The sequence below is a fragment of the Pagrus major genome, chromosome 1 (genome assembly GCF_040436345.1).
Source record: "Pagrus major chromosome 1, Pma_NU_1.0".
Classification (NCBI taxonomy): Eukaryota; Metazoa; Chordata; class Actinopteri; order Spariformes; family Sparidae; genus Pagrus; species Pagrus major.
In genome coordinates, this window is record NC_133215.1 from 5,439,927 (window position 1) to 5,455,936 (window position 16,010).

Genomic DNA, 16,010 nt, shown 5'->3' on the forward strand with positions numbered 1-16,010 from the left:
TGCACGTGAAGTAAAATGTGATGCTCTCAGCCCACTGTCTCACTTTGAACACACTTTATTGGCTTTGTCAGCCAGGACAGGTGAAAACCCAGAAGCTGATCAGAGATTTTTCAAATATTATTTATTATTCTGCAGAATTTCAAAATACATTTTGTTTAACAACTCATCAACTTCTATAATATAACTGACTGTTCAGGTAAAAATAAGCTCTCATAGTTGAAGCAGTAAGCTGATCTGAACAATAAATCATGTCTGACACCTCGACGTGATTCAGTTGAAGCTGCCGACTCCACATTCTTCTAAACTTCCTGCTACATGCTGCTGCTGACTGTCTGTGCTGCTGCCTCCTACCTGCTGCTGCTACTGAAAACTGAACATGAAAACTTTTGGAGCTGAAGGTAAATGTGTCCACTTCCCCCACATCCTCCACAGCCTCGCTCTCCTCTGTGATGTTTCAATGTGGTACTTCTTTGTGTCCATCAGGTGAGTCCTGCCTCTGGTTCAGCTGCATCTGAAGAGAATCACACAAAACACGTGTAAAGTTTTAGTTGTGACTGTGACTGTGAATCTAAAGTCGGGATGTTTTATTCCATGCAGGAGTCTCTAACCTGACTGGACTTCACAGCATGTCTTCCTGCTGCTCTGTGTCTTCTGTCTGTGCTGCAGTGAAGTCTGAGACGTCCTCATACGCAGGACAAGAGTCCAGCTGATGAGGAGAGATGACAAAATGAGGCTCAAAGGACCTCATTCATGAACCGGCATAAAATCAGATCAGCCAAGTTATTATAACTGTGATATAGAGGAAGTTTTGTCAAGGTGGCCTCTCTCTCTCTCTCTGTCTCACCTCTGTCATCTCGACAGGTTCTTGTGGTTCAGTGGTGGAGCTCAGAGTTTTCTTCTTCCTGGTTTGAGTCCAACAACAACAAATACAAAATTCAACACTGAGAAACTCATATCACTAAAACTAAATGAAGTCTGAAGAAGAAAATAAAAGAGCAGATGGATTCTGATTGTTTTACCTGATCCACAGATTCAGGACAAGAAGAGGAATCAGCATCAAGACCACCACAGTCACCCTGATGATGTTCATTATCATTGTTGAATTCACTAGAAACACACAGAGATATGTGATGAAAGTTAATAAATCACTTTTCCAGGTGATGCTGTCTGTTAATCAGTCAGTCAGAGTCATCCACCTCTGACATGATGGAGGTTCCTCCCTGAACACAGCTACAGAAAAACTGTCTCTGAACGCAGACAGGAAATGTTGTTTTCTTTGCACCAGTTATGACTTGTTACATATTAACATGTTAATCTGGTCTGGTGCAGTAAACAGGTGTGTGTGCAGGTGAATGAGGATAACTCACCTGCCACAGTCAGATGTACGGTGGTTTTATTTCTTCCTCTTCTGTTCTGGGCTTCACAGGAATAATTCCCACTGTGTTCAGCTCTGAAGTCAGTGATGGTGAAGATCTGTCCTGATGTTTTTGGTGAGTCTTCATTCTTCTTGTACCAGGTGTAGTTAGCTGCTGGGTTAGCATCACTGCTACAGGTCAGAGTCACTGAACTGCCCTCCACTATCTCAGCAGAGGGACTCAGTGACACAGAGGGAAGCTTTGGAGCATCTGGAGGAGAAAACATGAACACATTTCACATTTAATTTTAAAATTGCGGATGACTTTCAGATGAATAACAGATGAAATACAACAAGGAAATATTAATCATAAAGTAGGTGATTCAGTTTGATTCAACCCTTTGCAACATATATTAAATAAAACTAGTGGCTGTCTTCTTAGGTTTGGTATAAAATTGCAAGATTTCATTTGTGACACAAGGTGAAAATTCTTCCACCATTTGTTCATATATTTTTAGTCCTCTTCCTACAATCCTAAAAATGTGGTCATGTTACCAAATCAAGACAGCAATTTTGTTTCCATCAAAATGTTTGTGGCAATACAAACTAGTATATAATATATAATATAATATATAAGTACTAAACATCATGTCTCAGAGACAGGGTTGATAACAGGACTCTGGCCACATTAGATGTTGGATGTGTATTTGTGTGTGGGAGCATCTGAAACTTTAGAGCTGGTTTTCTGGATCAATGAACATCTGTGCAGATCTGGAAACAATTTGTACATAAAACATCATTTCATTATCTACTGTAGCTGCTCAGTGAACAACAGCAGCAGACTGTGAAGGTCAAACAGGCAGAGCTGGAGAAAGTGCACGATCAGCAAAACACCTGACTGGGTGATAAGGTTTTAAAAAGTTGTCATTAGTGGTTTAGTGCTTTTTAAACAAGCTGCATTTTACTCACATGTCACATTAATAGAGATGTATTCAGACGTCCTCCTCCCCAGCTCGTTCTCAGCTGTACAGTGATACTCTCCAGAGTCAGAGGACTGGATGGAGCTGAAGACAAGCTGTGTTTTTTTACTGAGAGGTTGAAGGTCTGGATCTCCATTCTTCTTGTACCAGGTGTAAGTAGCTGCTGGGTTAGCATCACTGCTACAGGTCAGAGTCACTGAACTGCCCTCCAGTATCTCAGCAGAGGGACTCACTGACACTGAGGGACTCACTGACACAGAGGGACGTATCGGAGCATCTGGAGGAGAAAAGATTGACATTTTTAGATTCAATTTTAATATGTGTGTCGGCAATGGAGGTCCATGTAAGAAATAGACAGACATCAGAAATACCAAACTAATTAATCTTACTTCAACCTAATCAATATAAATCCAAATGCACATAAACATCACAGACAAAATGTCTTGCAGTTCATCAGTGATCAAGGAAATGATCCTGGTTCAGTGTCTTTGGACACTTTCATGTTACTGATGAACTCTAGTAGGTAAGTAAGCTAAAGGTGTGCATACTAACACTCAAAACACAAGTTAGACTAACAACTTGTAACTCCTCACATCTGAACAATCATATGACTACATTCTGTTCACTCTTGGATGGACCAGACTTAAAAAAGTCCTTGAATAAAAGTGTTTTTGCATGTTTAAGTGTCAACTAAAGATACAGACAGATCTTGTTGGACTAAATTTCCACTGTGATCTGTTATTTTACGGCTTAATTTGGAGTGAAGACACAAAAAATACATATTTATTCAACAAGTCTAGAATCTTAGTGCAGCTATTTGGTTGTCGACCACTTCTGCACAACAAATCACCAAATACCACTGAGTTACATTAACATGTTAAAGGCTCCCTGAGATGGAACAGAAAGTAAACTCACACACTGGAGGAGATGGGAACTTCTCACAACCTCTGACAGCACAGGTGTACTTGTCTGCATGACCACCGTCACCTGGATAGCGATACCAGGAATTTTCATGGATTTTCTCTCCATTCTTGAACCAGATGAAGGAAGTGGGACCATAACAACTGCTGACACACATCAGGGAAGTGGTTGAAAGTGATCGATGCACCTGCACCTTGGGAGGCTCTGTAACTATGTGCATAATGAACAACAATGTCAATTATGTTCATGAATACATACATAAGATGTATACAAACATTTACAGTGATTTCAAGAAATTAAACACTTTGAACTAAATTAATAAATATTCAGCTGAAAATGTTACCTGTGACAGACAAAGTGACTCCAGGTGAACCAGTATATTTCCCACGTTCTTGGTCTGTAATGAATCTGAACGTGTACTTAGCTGAGTCGCTCTCTCTCAGGTGTGTGATTCTCAGAGTGCAGTCGTTGTTACTACAGATATACTGCACACGACCTGAATACTCTGGGTCTGTTTTCAGATCCACCGGTTCATTTCTATTCATTTTAGCAAACCAGAATGCTTTCACAACTGTAGTATAACCGGAAAGTGTTCTGGGTGGGTATCTGTAGGTGCATCTTATGTCCACTGTTGATCCTTTTAAGGCACAGATCTCAGTAGACCTGTAAGTCACTCCCCAGCCATACTGACCCTGTATCACTGTAACACAGAGCACATCAGAAAACACAATGAAACTGAATAACTTCAGTTAACAATCAGTTAATAAGACAAAGGTGAGCATACCACCAATATGATGTGGGGGAAAGGTAACATGGACATGCTTCAAAATCCTCGATTATCAGACTAATTACTGTCATAAAAAGTTCTTAATCATGCGTCAACAAAAAGTCCTCCACACAGAAAATTAATAAAAACATGTTTTACACACTTTTCTGAGATGCTGAAGAATAGTTGTATGAAATACTCATGTTACCCCACCCACATGTTTTTGGGTTTTTTTGGACTTCATACGGCTTTATTGATAGAGCAGCTGAAGACATGACAGGAAACAGGATGAGAGAGAGGGGAAGCGACACGCAGCAGGGAGCCCCAGGCCGGGACTCGAACCCGGGGCCACTGTGGCGAGGACAGAGCCTCTGTACATGGGACGCCAGCTCCACCAACTGAGCTAAACAGCGCCGCCACACACATGTTAACTTCCCTTTAATAGGCACTTTCTAACTAATGCTTTAAATAAATAACACTTCATGACTTTTGTATGTTATTTCTGAATTACACCAGGATGAACACAAACAAAGGAAGAGTGGAAGATGTGAACATGCTTTCTACAGTTAAACTCAACGTGCACCCAGTCTGAAGGTGCAGTGAAGTGAACAGGAAGGTATTGAACCTGTGACCTTTAATGCAGTTTACTGACCAGGATAAGAGAAGAAATATTATTTATTAGAGTCTGTGCTGTTCTTGGTCAGTTCTCTCTGTTCACTCTGTGGTCAGGATGCTGCTGAGTTAAGTGTGAAAACTAAAAATAAAAGCAGAACACTGAGGTGTGTGAAACTGCTTCAAGCAGCGATGATGTAATGATAAGCTGTCAGCATATAGCATGGAAACATCACACTGACGTCAGACAGCACAAACAGAACTAGCAGGCAGTGGTGCAGATGTACGATCATATACAAGAAGTACAGTCAGTTTTTGGGGTTTTACTGTGAGAACAATATCCCTCCAAAAAACGTCACTGTGATAAAAGTAGCTGCAGATACAAACTAATTGTCCTCCACATGAGCTGGTGCTTCTGCAGCCAGGGTCGACTTCAGAACAGATTAAACAGGATGAGAAGGGAAAAGTTCTGAAAACCCAAAATATTCTCAGTTTACAGCGTGTAAAAGTGCTGAGCACACAGCTACTTCATGCAAAAGTCAAGATTCCCTCTTTAAATGCAGTAAATGTAACTGTACCTGACACAGAGAGAAGGACGACCACAAATCCACTCGCTGCTGCAGTTAAACTCATATCTGCTCCTCTGATCTCTCTGTGAGGTTTCAGAGACAATAAAACATGTCAGCAGGTAAAATAATGATGCACACAGGAGGTTTACAGTATCAGTCACATCAACAAACAATTCTACTTACAATGAAGACGGACGTCGTCTTGAAAGAAGCCGTTCCTCAGTTGTCAGTGAGCAGAAGTCAGATATCAGGCTCTTAAACCACTAGATGTACTTCCTCTTTAGCTTATTAACATACATGACGTGCCAAATGCCAGTCAACACCCACATCGTACTAAAGCTGTGTTGTCTTGCAAAGTATAAATTCAATAATAAATGCAGTATCGGATGCATTAAGTCACATTTTTGATTGTGATTGTAAATATTTACACCTGCCCTCTACAGTTGATCTCTATGTGCTCTGAGGCAGGATGTCACACAGTCTGCAGGTGTAGTGAAGGAACAGGAATGCATTGTACCTGTGAACCACAAGGCAGTTTGACTGAAGAGGATGAAGAGCAGAGGGTTCATTATAAGAGAGGATGGAGAATGACATGTTATTGCTGTTTCTTGGTTTGTTTCTTCTCTGTTCACTCTGCGGTCAGGTTGCTGCTGTGTGCAGAGAAAAGCAGAACACTGAGCTGTGAGAAACTCACACATCTGTTAGTGTTAACAACCCATGAACATGTAACACACACAGTTCAAGAAGACTGGTAGGATCTGGTGAGGACACACAATGGTTTTTATTGACTTTGGCTCATTCAGGTGGTTCAGATTGATGAACTGTGCAGAGATGTCCAACATGTAGAAAAAAGTGTCACCTAACATTTGAAAAAAACACCCAAACCTCACAGTGTGCAGAGAAACACAACAAAACTATCTGCATGGCTACATACCACTGAAGGTAAGAGAGAAAGTGTCTTTTTGTAATTTGGGTGAACTGACCCTTTAAAGCAGACAGAGGAGGAAGCACTCACAGTGATGAAGCCTGAATGTGCCACACTTAAACTTCCCCACTAGAGGGCAGAGAAACATCAGTCATTGACCTCGTCCACAGACTCAGGAGAAGAAGAGGAATCAGCATCAAGACCACCACAGTCACCCTGATGATGTTCATTATCATTGTTGAATTCACTAGAAACACACACAGATATGTGATGAACATTAATAAATCACTTTTCCAGGTGATGCTGTCTGTTAATCAGTCAGTGAGTCATCCACCGCTGACATGATGGAGGTTCCTCCCTGAACACAGCTACAGAAAAACTGTCTCTGAACGCAGACAGGAAATGTTGTTTTCTTTGCACCAGTTATGACTTGTTACATATTAACATGTTAATCTGGTCTGGTGCAGTAAACAGGTGTGTGTGCAGGTGAATGAGGATAACTCACCTGCAACAGTCAGATGTACGGTGGTTTTATTTCTTCCTCTTCTGTGCTGGGCTTCACAGGAATAATTCCCACTGTGTTCAGCTCTGAAGTCGGTGATGGTGAAGATCTGTCCTGATGCTTTTGGTGAGTCTTCATTCAGAAAATTAAAATACTCAAGCACCTGAAAATTGTACTAATTGGCTCATTCCATCACTGGTTGTTCTAAATTTTGAATTCGAATCGAATTTACAGAAACTGTTAATCTGGTAATTTTACACTGTACGAATTGATACAAATCCACCTTAGGTTGCTCTGAATAAGAGCGCTAAATGCTTTACAGTTTAAATGAAGATATACTCTACCTTGGCACAGAGAGAAGGGAGACAATAAATCCACTTGCTGCTGCTTCTCTTATCTTTCTTTAAGGCTTCAGAGATGTTAAATCAGCAGATAAATCATGTAGACAACAAATATAGCACACCTCAATAAACATCTTTCAATGGAGAAGGATGTCAACGTTCCTCTGTTGTCATTCACCCATTCACACACACACATTCAGAGGCTGCCATGCAAGGTGCCAACCGCTCATCAGGAGCAATCAGGGGTTCAGTATCTTGCTCAAGGACACTTCGACATGCAGCTGGGGGAGCAGGGGATTCGAACCAGAGACCTTCCGATTACCTGACCCGCTCTACCTCCTGAGCTTCAGCCGCCCCACTGCACACTGTTTGTTCCCTTTTGCTGCTGTGCCACATTTAATTTCTCCTACTATCTCTTATCTCATCTATCTTCTTTTATGTCGTCATTATATTTCATATGAGCATTTCTTAACAAATCTACTCAACTATAGCTTTCAAATAAATGTAGCGGAGTAAAAAATATGTTTGTCTGAATTGTAGTCAAGTAGAAGCAGCATTGGTAGACATAGCCAAGTGATGTTAAAGCAGAATATGACACAATACAGTACTTGATTAAGTTAATTAATGTTAAAATAAGGCTAGCTGCTTTCCACCACTTGATACTGCGCAGCTAGCATACAGCTGGATTTTCTGCTAAGACCGTGAGCTAGCATTAGCATTTAAATTAGCATTTTCGACGTATGTCAGGAAATATCTTGCTCGTGTCATCACAACTTACCACAGGCGAAAACAACAGAAGCCGTATTTCTGTCTTCATTCGTCTTAAAACTGTTTCTCGTCATTTTAACTCGTAGTCAGCTGAACTTTCAGCAACTTAAACAGCAACTGGACGTCACCGACTTACAGTTCTGTTGCTATGCATACGTCACATCAGAGCCCGCCACGTTCTTTGACCTTTTGACCTTTTGACCTTTGACCTCGTTTAACTGTTTTGACGCTAATTCGTCGCTTACGTCTTACGTCATGGCTTGAAACGTTACCTGAGTAGTTCAGGGAGCCTGGGGAAACCCAGTGTCGCCAGTTGAAGAAAATAAAATCATGAAAACGAGCCTTGATTACACAAAAATACATATAATCCCGTGGTAAGTCATGAAAATAAGATTTAAAAAAGGAGAAATTGTGAGGAATTTTTTTTAAAAAAAAGTAACAATTATGAGATAAAACGCTGAAGTTATGAGGTAAAGTCAAACTGATGGGATAGATAGTCGAAATTATGAGAAACAGGGTCAAAATTATAAGATAAATGTTGACTTTATACCTCTTAATTTAAATTTTTTAGCTTATAATTATGCCTTTAGTTTCATAATTTGGGCTTTTTATGAGCGATTGAATGAATCAACTAATAGATTTAGGGAACAGGTGACAACATTTTAGATGCATTTGTGAACATAATCATAGTGACACACTATTACTCACCTAATCCATAGATAGATAGATAGATAGATAGATAGATAGATAGACAGAATCTCCTGAGGCTTTGGACATGCTGTATCTCTGCAGTGTAATGTAATGTGTATATATAATGTATAATAATGTATATAATATTATTTTATTCTACCTATGTATAAAATTTGCTCTTTATAAGCACATTAAAGTGCTGTATTGAAGAGGAACTTGCATGAGGTGATCTAATTGTAGTTTCATACTGCTGCCACTAGATTTTAGCCAAGAGCCAAATTTTACTGATAGAAAACCTCCTCAAAGATCCAGTCACGTACAAAGTGTCATCTTTCTGTCCATACAGTTTGTTTCCACTGCATTGTTTCTGCAGTTTCAATATCATAATTGTTTTTATTTCCAGTTATTTCCACCACATTACCATCACAGCTATTTATAATTATTTGTCTTCATTTTCATACCTATCATTGCTCTCCATCCCTTCTGTTCTGGCCAGAGGAGCTCCAGCTGTGAAGGTCCAGGATTAACACAGTGTCGGCAGACTGCAGACAGATTGCTAATACAGTTATACTGAGTGAGTGAGGGGAAAGTGACTACAAACGCACTCCTGCTCTCCGCTGTGAAACATACAAATGGTTAAGCTCTGTTCAAAGTTTAGTGTGAGTTACAACCCATCATCATCATGTGACTTTCTGCAGCCCTTATTAATGTGGTACATCTTTTAGGTTATGCTGTCAAGGCAGTTTCAATGTCTCATCATGTACTGAAGTGATGTTTCCGTTTTTCAGTTCACTGAAAGAGAGAGTTGACTTAATGCCCTTTTAGATACTGAATAGTGCCAACACTTACAGTGAGAAAGACATGAAAAATAATCTTCTCTTTCCATATTGTAAGTGAAGTATTGTAGTGTGGATGAAACCGGTTTGGTACCAGAACTGGTCTCTCACTCATCATGAGGTTGAGAAAGTCTGCATAGCAACAAACAAGCCATTTTTTGGCATCTGGTTCACAATGCACACTAAAAATGTGAAGAGGAAGGAAGTCTGTAACATAACCAGCTGCTTCTGGTCTTCAGCTCACAGTCCTGACCACACGGGGAACGTTGCCGTTCGAGACAACTTCTTTCCACATTATAAGCAGAAGTGTTTGATCCGACATTATCTAGTGTAAATCACTTTTGGATGTCTTTTATTTTTGCTGAAGCCACACAGAGATGAGAGGAGCAGTAATGAGTTTAACAGCAGCAGCAGGTGGATTTGTTGTCTTCCTTCTCTCTATGCCAGGTAATGTATATCTACATTTACCCTGCAGGACTTTTAGCCTTAAGTGGGATTTAGAATTAAAATAAATCCCAAGGTGACCATTTTTTAAGTGTGTGTCTTTACTGACGCCCTCTTTTTCTGTAGCATTGCATATTTAGCACTCGCGGTTTCATAGTGGTGGCAACTAAAGTCCTCCTCTTCACGCATGAAACGTCTCTCTGTCTCCTTTTACATGAATTATGGAAGATTATTTGTTGTCTCATCAAAGACAGTACGGGTAGACGCCGGTCATTTGTCAGTTCGACATGGCTTGTTCAACTCAGGAGTCCAGACCCCTCTGGGTGGGAGTACACTCACACTTGGTACAATGTTTTGGGTGGAGCTTTTCACCCAATTGACTCTTGTCGTCTCGTCCAGAGGCTTCTTCAGTTCTAACTGACTAGTGAAGAGTCGCAGGTTTTAAACCCTGTCAGGGCGTTAACCCTTCGGTGAGGTCACATGTGAGTTCTGAGCTGCAGGGTTGTTTAGGTCACATGTGAGTCGTTTGAGTCAGCTGATGTTGATTTGATGAAGGTTAAAAATAATAAATGCCTGAATAAATATCATGTTAAGTTTGACTGTGATGGTACATGTTCATAGTACAATCATGTATATTAAAATCTGTTGTTTGATGTCATGAATCTGATCTGGTTTCTGGTGTTCTCTGTGTTACAGTGATACGAGGTGAGGATGACTGGGGAGTGACTTACAGCACTACTCAGATCTGTGCCATAGGAGGATCGACAGTGGACATACACTGCACCTACAGATACCCACCAACTGTGATTAGAGTTGAACAAGTGATATGGTTTACTAGAGGAAGTTCTCATCAACCCGTGGATCTGAGAAAGGACTCAAGTTATGTGGGTCGTGTGCAGTATATCTGTGGTAACAACAACTGCACTCTGAGAATCACAAACCTGAGAGAGAGCGACTCAGCTGAGTACAAGTTCAGATTTATAACAAACCAACCAGGTGGGACATATACTGGTTCACGTGGAGTCACTTTGAGGGTCACAGGTAAGATTTATATTTGTTATATTTCTTTTCTGCAAACCACAGGTATGTTGAAAGTTTAAAATTCCTTATGTTGCAATTTTACAGTAATTTAGGTTTAATTTTATGTTGTGACAACGCTGTCTTATGTTCTGGTTAGGTTTAGGAACAAAACCCACTTGGTTAGGGTGAGGAAAAGATCATGTTTTGGATTAAAAGACCACAAACACAGCTGGAGATGCTCCAAATTCTCATCAAAAACATCACCCTTATGTTACCACAAATATGGTTGGAAATTGTCCAGAGTTCGCCTTAAAATCTCCAGTGGTTTGTTGAAACACAGTCTCGAACTGTGGTCACTGGCTTGGTCGCCTTCTCGCATGTAACTCCACCACCATCCTCTCCACCTCCAGTGGAGAGTGAGGTCATACGCTTGTAATGTGAATGTAGTCAGGCATGTTTTGTAGAGAGGACAATATGGTGCATCGGCCTATAACATGCACACATGTGAACAAATCTGCGGTTTGCAGAAAGGATAACTGCAAACATTTTATCTGGGCGACTGGGCTGTGTGATCACATGACCTAAAGTGCACATTTCGGTTATGTCACGGTACCTGAGCCAGCTCTGATTGCTGAGTGAAGACAGGTTAATGTGAGTGAAAGCTCTGAATTGTAAGTAAAAGTCTCTTTAGACTAAATTCTCTTCACTATATGTTGTTCCCAAGGGGCCAACAGAACATCAGTGCATAGATACTGTGAATGTGTTTCGGTATTAACATGTGTATGAATAAAAATATCATTTCTGTTCCTTCTTCACAAATCCAGATCTACGGGTGCAGGTGGTGGAAGTCAAGCAGGGTTTTCGCAGGACTGTGCTGAAGTGTCAGGGTAGTTGTCTGCCTGACATTTCTTCCTACATCTGGTACAAGAATGGACAGAAAATTCAGGAAGGAACATCTTCATATTCAGGCAACATTCATCCCACAGACAGCTACTCCTGTGCCCTTAAAGGACGCGAGGATTTTCCTTCTCCTCCAGTGTGTGAGTTTACTACTGTGCCGGCACATTTAACTTATTGTACAATGACCGCAAGCATTTTAAACATGGTTGATCCCACTTCCCCTTTCTATATAAACACCGACCGTTCAGCATTGAGCTCTACAGAATCACTTCTCTCTGTGTTACAGCTGTGAAAGATTTAACTTTCATGTTCCTTCATTTGTTTATGTTTCAGGTGCCAATGGGCAAACCTGCAATAGAGTGACTTACATGGACAGAAGCATCTGTGCCTTCAAAGGCTCATCAGTGCACATTTCTTGCATGTATAACAGTCATGAACCTATCAGATCAAAATTCTGGTTCAGTCCTGAACGTTCTCATCAGTGGCAGAGTCCTTCACAGCCTGAGGACCTTAGTGAAGACTCCCAGTTTGCAGGTCGTGTTCAGGTTGAAACATGGAGAGTATTCTCTACTCTGAGAATCACTGACCTGACAGAGAGTGATTCAGCTCAGTATCACTTCAAATTCAACACAACAAGCTTTGAATGGAGGAGTAGTTTACCTGCTACAACTCTGACTGTCACAGGTACTGATGAACACACACTGATGTTATCAATACTACATATACGTATGTGTGTGTTAGGGTTAGGGTTAACTCTATGCAGTCACAGGATCTTTATTCATATTTGAGCCAAATGTAACAGTTTGATCTGAGCGTGTTTCCTTCCTTCCTTCCTTCCTTCCTTCCTTCCTTCCTTCCTTCCTTCCTTCCTTCCTTCCTTCCTTCCTTCCTTCCTTCCTATCTTCCTTCCTAGATGCAGATGTGCAGGTGCTAGTGAGGCCTTTAGATTCTTCCCGGGCAGAGCTGAAGTGTCACAGCAGTTGTCTACCTGATCGTTCTTCCTACATCTGGTACACAAGTGGACAGTTCTCTTGGAGGACAACTTCTTCTTTTTACTTCGTCTCCACTGATCCAGTCAACAGTTATTCCTGTGCCTTTGGAGGAAATGAGGATTCCCCCTCTCCTCCAGTCTGTGAGTTTACATCTTCATCACATGATTAGAAAGTAAAGCGCTTACAATTCAAGACGTAACAGTCTGATTTGTGACTGAGTATTCAGTTCGTCTTTCTGTTTCAGTTTTTTGGATCACAAAAGCCTTGAACTGATCTCTAGACCTAGTGTTTCAACCCAACAGCCACTGTCCATCTGTTCCTATATCCTTTACTTTTCCTTTTCTTGCTCACTCGGTCAACCTAGAGTCAGTAGATCTGAATCAAGTTTCCTTTTGGAAATGATGTCAAAATAAATAAATATATATACCACAAAATGGAAAACCTATACATTAATTTTATGAATCCACTCATTATTAGTTTATATGCTTTCTTCTTGTTTGTGTAAAATAGTGTTTTCATTTTCCTTTCAGTTGTTTTGTATTTTTAAATTGATGCCTTAAACTGATCACTTTTTGCCAACATTTGTTTTAAATCTTTTTATCTTTCAGGTGTCAAAGGTCAAACCTGCAACAGAGTGATTTACACTGACAGAAGCATCTGTGCCTCCAAAGGCTCATCAGTGGACATTTCTTGCACTTACAGCAGTTATGAAACTATCACATCTAAATTCTGGTTCAGTCCTGAACGTTCTCAGTGGCAGAGTCCTTCACAGCCTGAGGACCTTAGTGAAGACTCCCAGTTTGCAGGTCGTGTTCAGGTCCTTGAAACAGAGAGAAGACGCTCCACTCTGAGAATCACTGACCTGACAGAGAGTGATTCAGCTCAGTATCACTTTAAATTCACAGCAGGAAGGTTTGAATGGAGGAGTTATTTACCTGCTACAACTCTGACTGTCACAGGTACTGATGAACACACACTGATATTGACAGCACTTTACTTAAAACCTTTTGTACCACTTTCTTATACGGTGACCTTAAAGAGATTATAGACTGTAACTAAAGGCTTTATCAACATTTAAACAATCATTTATGAATGCTTTGTAGATTAGTGAATCAGCATTAATACGAATACACTTTTGGGTTCATATCCAGCTCTGCAGGTGCAGGTGATCAGAACAACAGTCCACCAGTCTGATACTGAGGCAGAGCTGAAGTGTCACAGCAGCTGCAGTCCAGCTGGTCGTCTTTCCTACGTCTGGTTCAAGAACGGACAGAAAGTCATGAAGGAGGAAAGTTCTGTGTATAAAGACAGATTTTATCCTGGAGACGACATCTCCTGTGCTTTGAAGGGACACGAGACGTATGGCTCCCCCTTAGTGTGTGAGTTTGCTTTGATTTCTATCAAAAGTAACAATCTGGGCTGCTCACAAAGAAATCACCCTCTGTTTCTCACTTTGCATCTAATATTTGCTTCTCCAGCTATTAAACAAATTCATGTTTCATCCTCCAGATGCTCTGAAGCCTCCTTCTGTGTCAGCGAGTCCCTCTGCTGAGATAGTGGAGGGCAGTTCAGTGACTCTGACCTGTAGCAGTGATGCTAACCCACCAGCTAACTACACCTGGTACAAGAAGAATGGAGATCCAGACCTTCAACCTCTCAGTAAAGAAACACAGCTTGTCTTCAGCTCCATCCAGTCCTCTGACTCTGGAGAGTATTACTGTACAGCTGAGAACGAGCTGGGGAGGAGGACGTCTGAATACATCTCTGTTAATGTGACATGTGAGTGATAATCATGATTGAAAGCTCTGTCTGCTTCACAGTAACAATCTGATGCTATAGTTCACTGTATATTCACAATGTGTGGCTGATTTTATAGTTAACTTGTTAAATCATCTCCTCCAGATGCTCCAAAGACCTCCTCTGTGTCAGTGAGCCCCCCTGGTGAGATAGTGGAGGGCAGTTCAGTGACTCTGACCTGTAGCAGTGATGCTAACCCAGCAGCTAAATACACCTGGTACAAGGAGAACCAGGAAGTTTTTCAAGGACAAGAAGGAAGTTATCATTTCTCCTCCATCAGCTCTGAGGACAGAGGGAACTACTCCTGCAAGTCTGAGAATCAACACGGCCGTTTAGGCTCTGAGTCTGTATTTATTGATGTCCAGTGTAAGTATGAAACATGAGTGCTTCTGTTAGTCCAATGATGGATTTACAAGAAGGGACCAGTGGGTTGAGTTGTGTCGTTGGAGAATGGGAATTCATGAGAGACAGAGGGACACAGAGGATGTCTTGACATTTAAGTTAACACTTACAAAACCTGTCCTAGTACACAACATGTTACATAATGAACTGTCTCTTTGTGTATACTCTCCTCCAGATGCTCCAAAGCTTCCCTCTGTGTCAGTGAGTCCCTCTGCTGAGATAGTGGAGGGCCGTTCAGTGAATCTGACCTGTAGCAGTGATGCTAACCCAGCAGCTAACTACACCTGGTACAAGGAGAATGAAGACTCACCAAAAGCATCAGGACAGATCTTCACCATCACTGACTTCAGAGCTGAACACAGTGGGAATTATTACTGTGAAGCCCAGAACAGAAGAGGAAGAAGTAAAACCACCGTACATCTGACTGTGGCAGGTAAGTTTCCATTCACTTACACAAACACTGCAGCAGATATACAATATTACAGGTGGTGGGAACCTCACGACTGAACCTTTCTTGTGAAACTCATCAGAAAAAATGTGCACGGGACCACTAGTAATGTGACGTGACTGCGATCTTAATCTTGACAAATGGCTATAATTTGCCAAACACAGAGGTCATGTTACAATTAAAACCCAGTGCAAATCTGCATCTCTATCATTTGGAGTCATATTTTTTTAAAATGTTTTTTTTCTTTTTCAGTTTACAGAAAACTCAGCAATAATGAAATTTGATCGCAGCTCAGAATATGTTGCACAGCAGTCAGCATCTGTGCAGTGAGATCAGCTATAGTGACGTTTAACTGCAGCCCAATAAGCATCCATTACTTAATATACAGTTTTTGACGAGTGATGATCTTGACTCAAAAGATAAACGTGGATTGTTTCATATTGTTGCTCTTTGAGGCCCGAAACATCCTGAACAGCCTGATTAATTGTCAGCGTTGTCATTTCATCACCACTAACTAGGGACATGGAAATCAACAGCTGCTGGAACGACAGCTCTACTCCTGGCTGGCATAGTCCTCTCTGTCTTGTTATCGATCAGGTAAGCGGTCCTCTTTCACCGAGTCAGATTACATTGAATTACAATATGAATGTTAGTATTTGTTTTTTTATTTCTGCCATCAGTACTGTCAACACCCTAGTCACCAAAGTAATCTGGAAACACTGGTGAGGATTTTTTGAAACCAT

The 16,010-nt window shown here is 40.9% G+C and overlaps 2 protein-coding genes across 2 annotated transcripts; one reads left to right on the forward strand and one right to left on the reverse strand.

The window, feature by feature from the left end:
• Positions 1-202: 202 nt before the first annotated feature.
• Positions 203-6,413, reverse strand: LOC141004348 (B-cell receptor CD22-like). The gene is made up of 10 exons (XM_073475787.1): positions 5,386-6,413; positions 5,212-5,285; positions 3,599-3,955; positions 3,250-3,465; positions 2,324-2,611; positions 1,368-1,625; positions 1,020-1,107; positions 845-902; positions 609-706; positions 203-511 (listed from the first exon to the last, which is right to left on the reverse strand). Exons 2-9 carry the CDS (start codon positions 5,264-5,266, stop codon positions 620-622), a joined length of 1,407 nt encoding a protein of 468 aa, XP_073331888.1. The 5' UTR covers positions 5,267-5,285; positions 5,386-6,413; the 3' UTR covers positions 203-511; positions 609-619.
• Positions 6,414-6,727: 314 nt separating this feature from the next.
• Positions 6,728-14,800, forward strand: LOC141004357 (myelin-associated glycoprotein-like). The gene is made up of 8 exons (XM_073475799.1): positions 6,728-6,755; positions 10,405-10,511; positions 10,608-10,749; positions 11,553-11,768; positions 13,229-13,579; positions 13,772-13,999; positions 14,130-14,399; positions 14,523-14,800. The coding sequence occupies exons 1-8, from the start codon at positions 6,728-6,730 to the stop codon at positions 14,798-14,800; spliced, it is 1,620 nt and encodes a 539-aa protein (XP_073331900.1).
• Positions 14,801-16,010: the final 1,210 nt, after the last annotated feature.

Bases quoted from the DNA above. Each gene is read 5' to 3' on its own strand.
- LOC141004348 (XM_073475787.1), bottom strand. From the start codon at position 5,266: ATGAGTTTAACTGCAGCAGCGAGTGGATTTGTGGTCGTCCTTCTCTCT. The intron at 3,466-3,598 runs GTAACATTTTCA...TTATGCACATAG, and splicing joins AGTCACTTTGTCTGTCACAG to TTACAGAGCCTCCCAAGGTG. The intron at 707-844 runs GTGAGACAGAGA...TCTCCTCATCAG, and splicing joins AACCTGTCGAGATGACAGAG to CTGGACTCTTGTCCTGCGTA.
- LOC141004357 (XM_073475799.1), top strand. From the start codon at position 6,728: ATGGTGAAGATCTGTCCTGATGCTTTTG. The intron at 14,000-14,129 runs GTGAGTTTGCTT...TTCATCCTCCAG, and splicing joins GTATGGCTCCCCCTTAGTGT to ATGCTCTGAAGCCTCCTTCT. The intron at 14,400-14,522 runs GTGAGTGATAAT...CATCTCCTCCAG, and splicing joins CATCTCTGTTAATGTGACAT to ATGCTCCAAAGACCTCCTCT.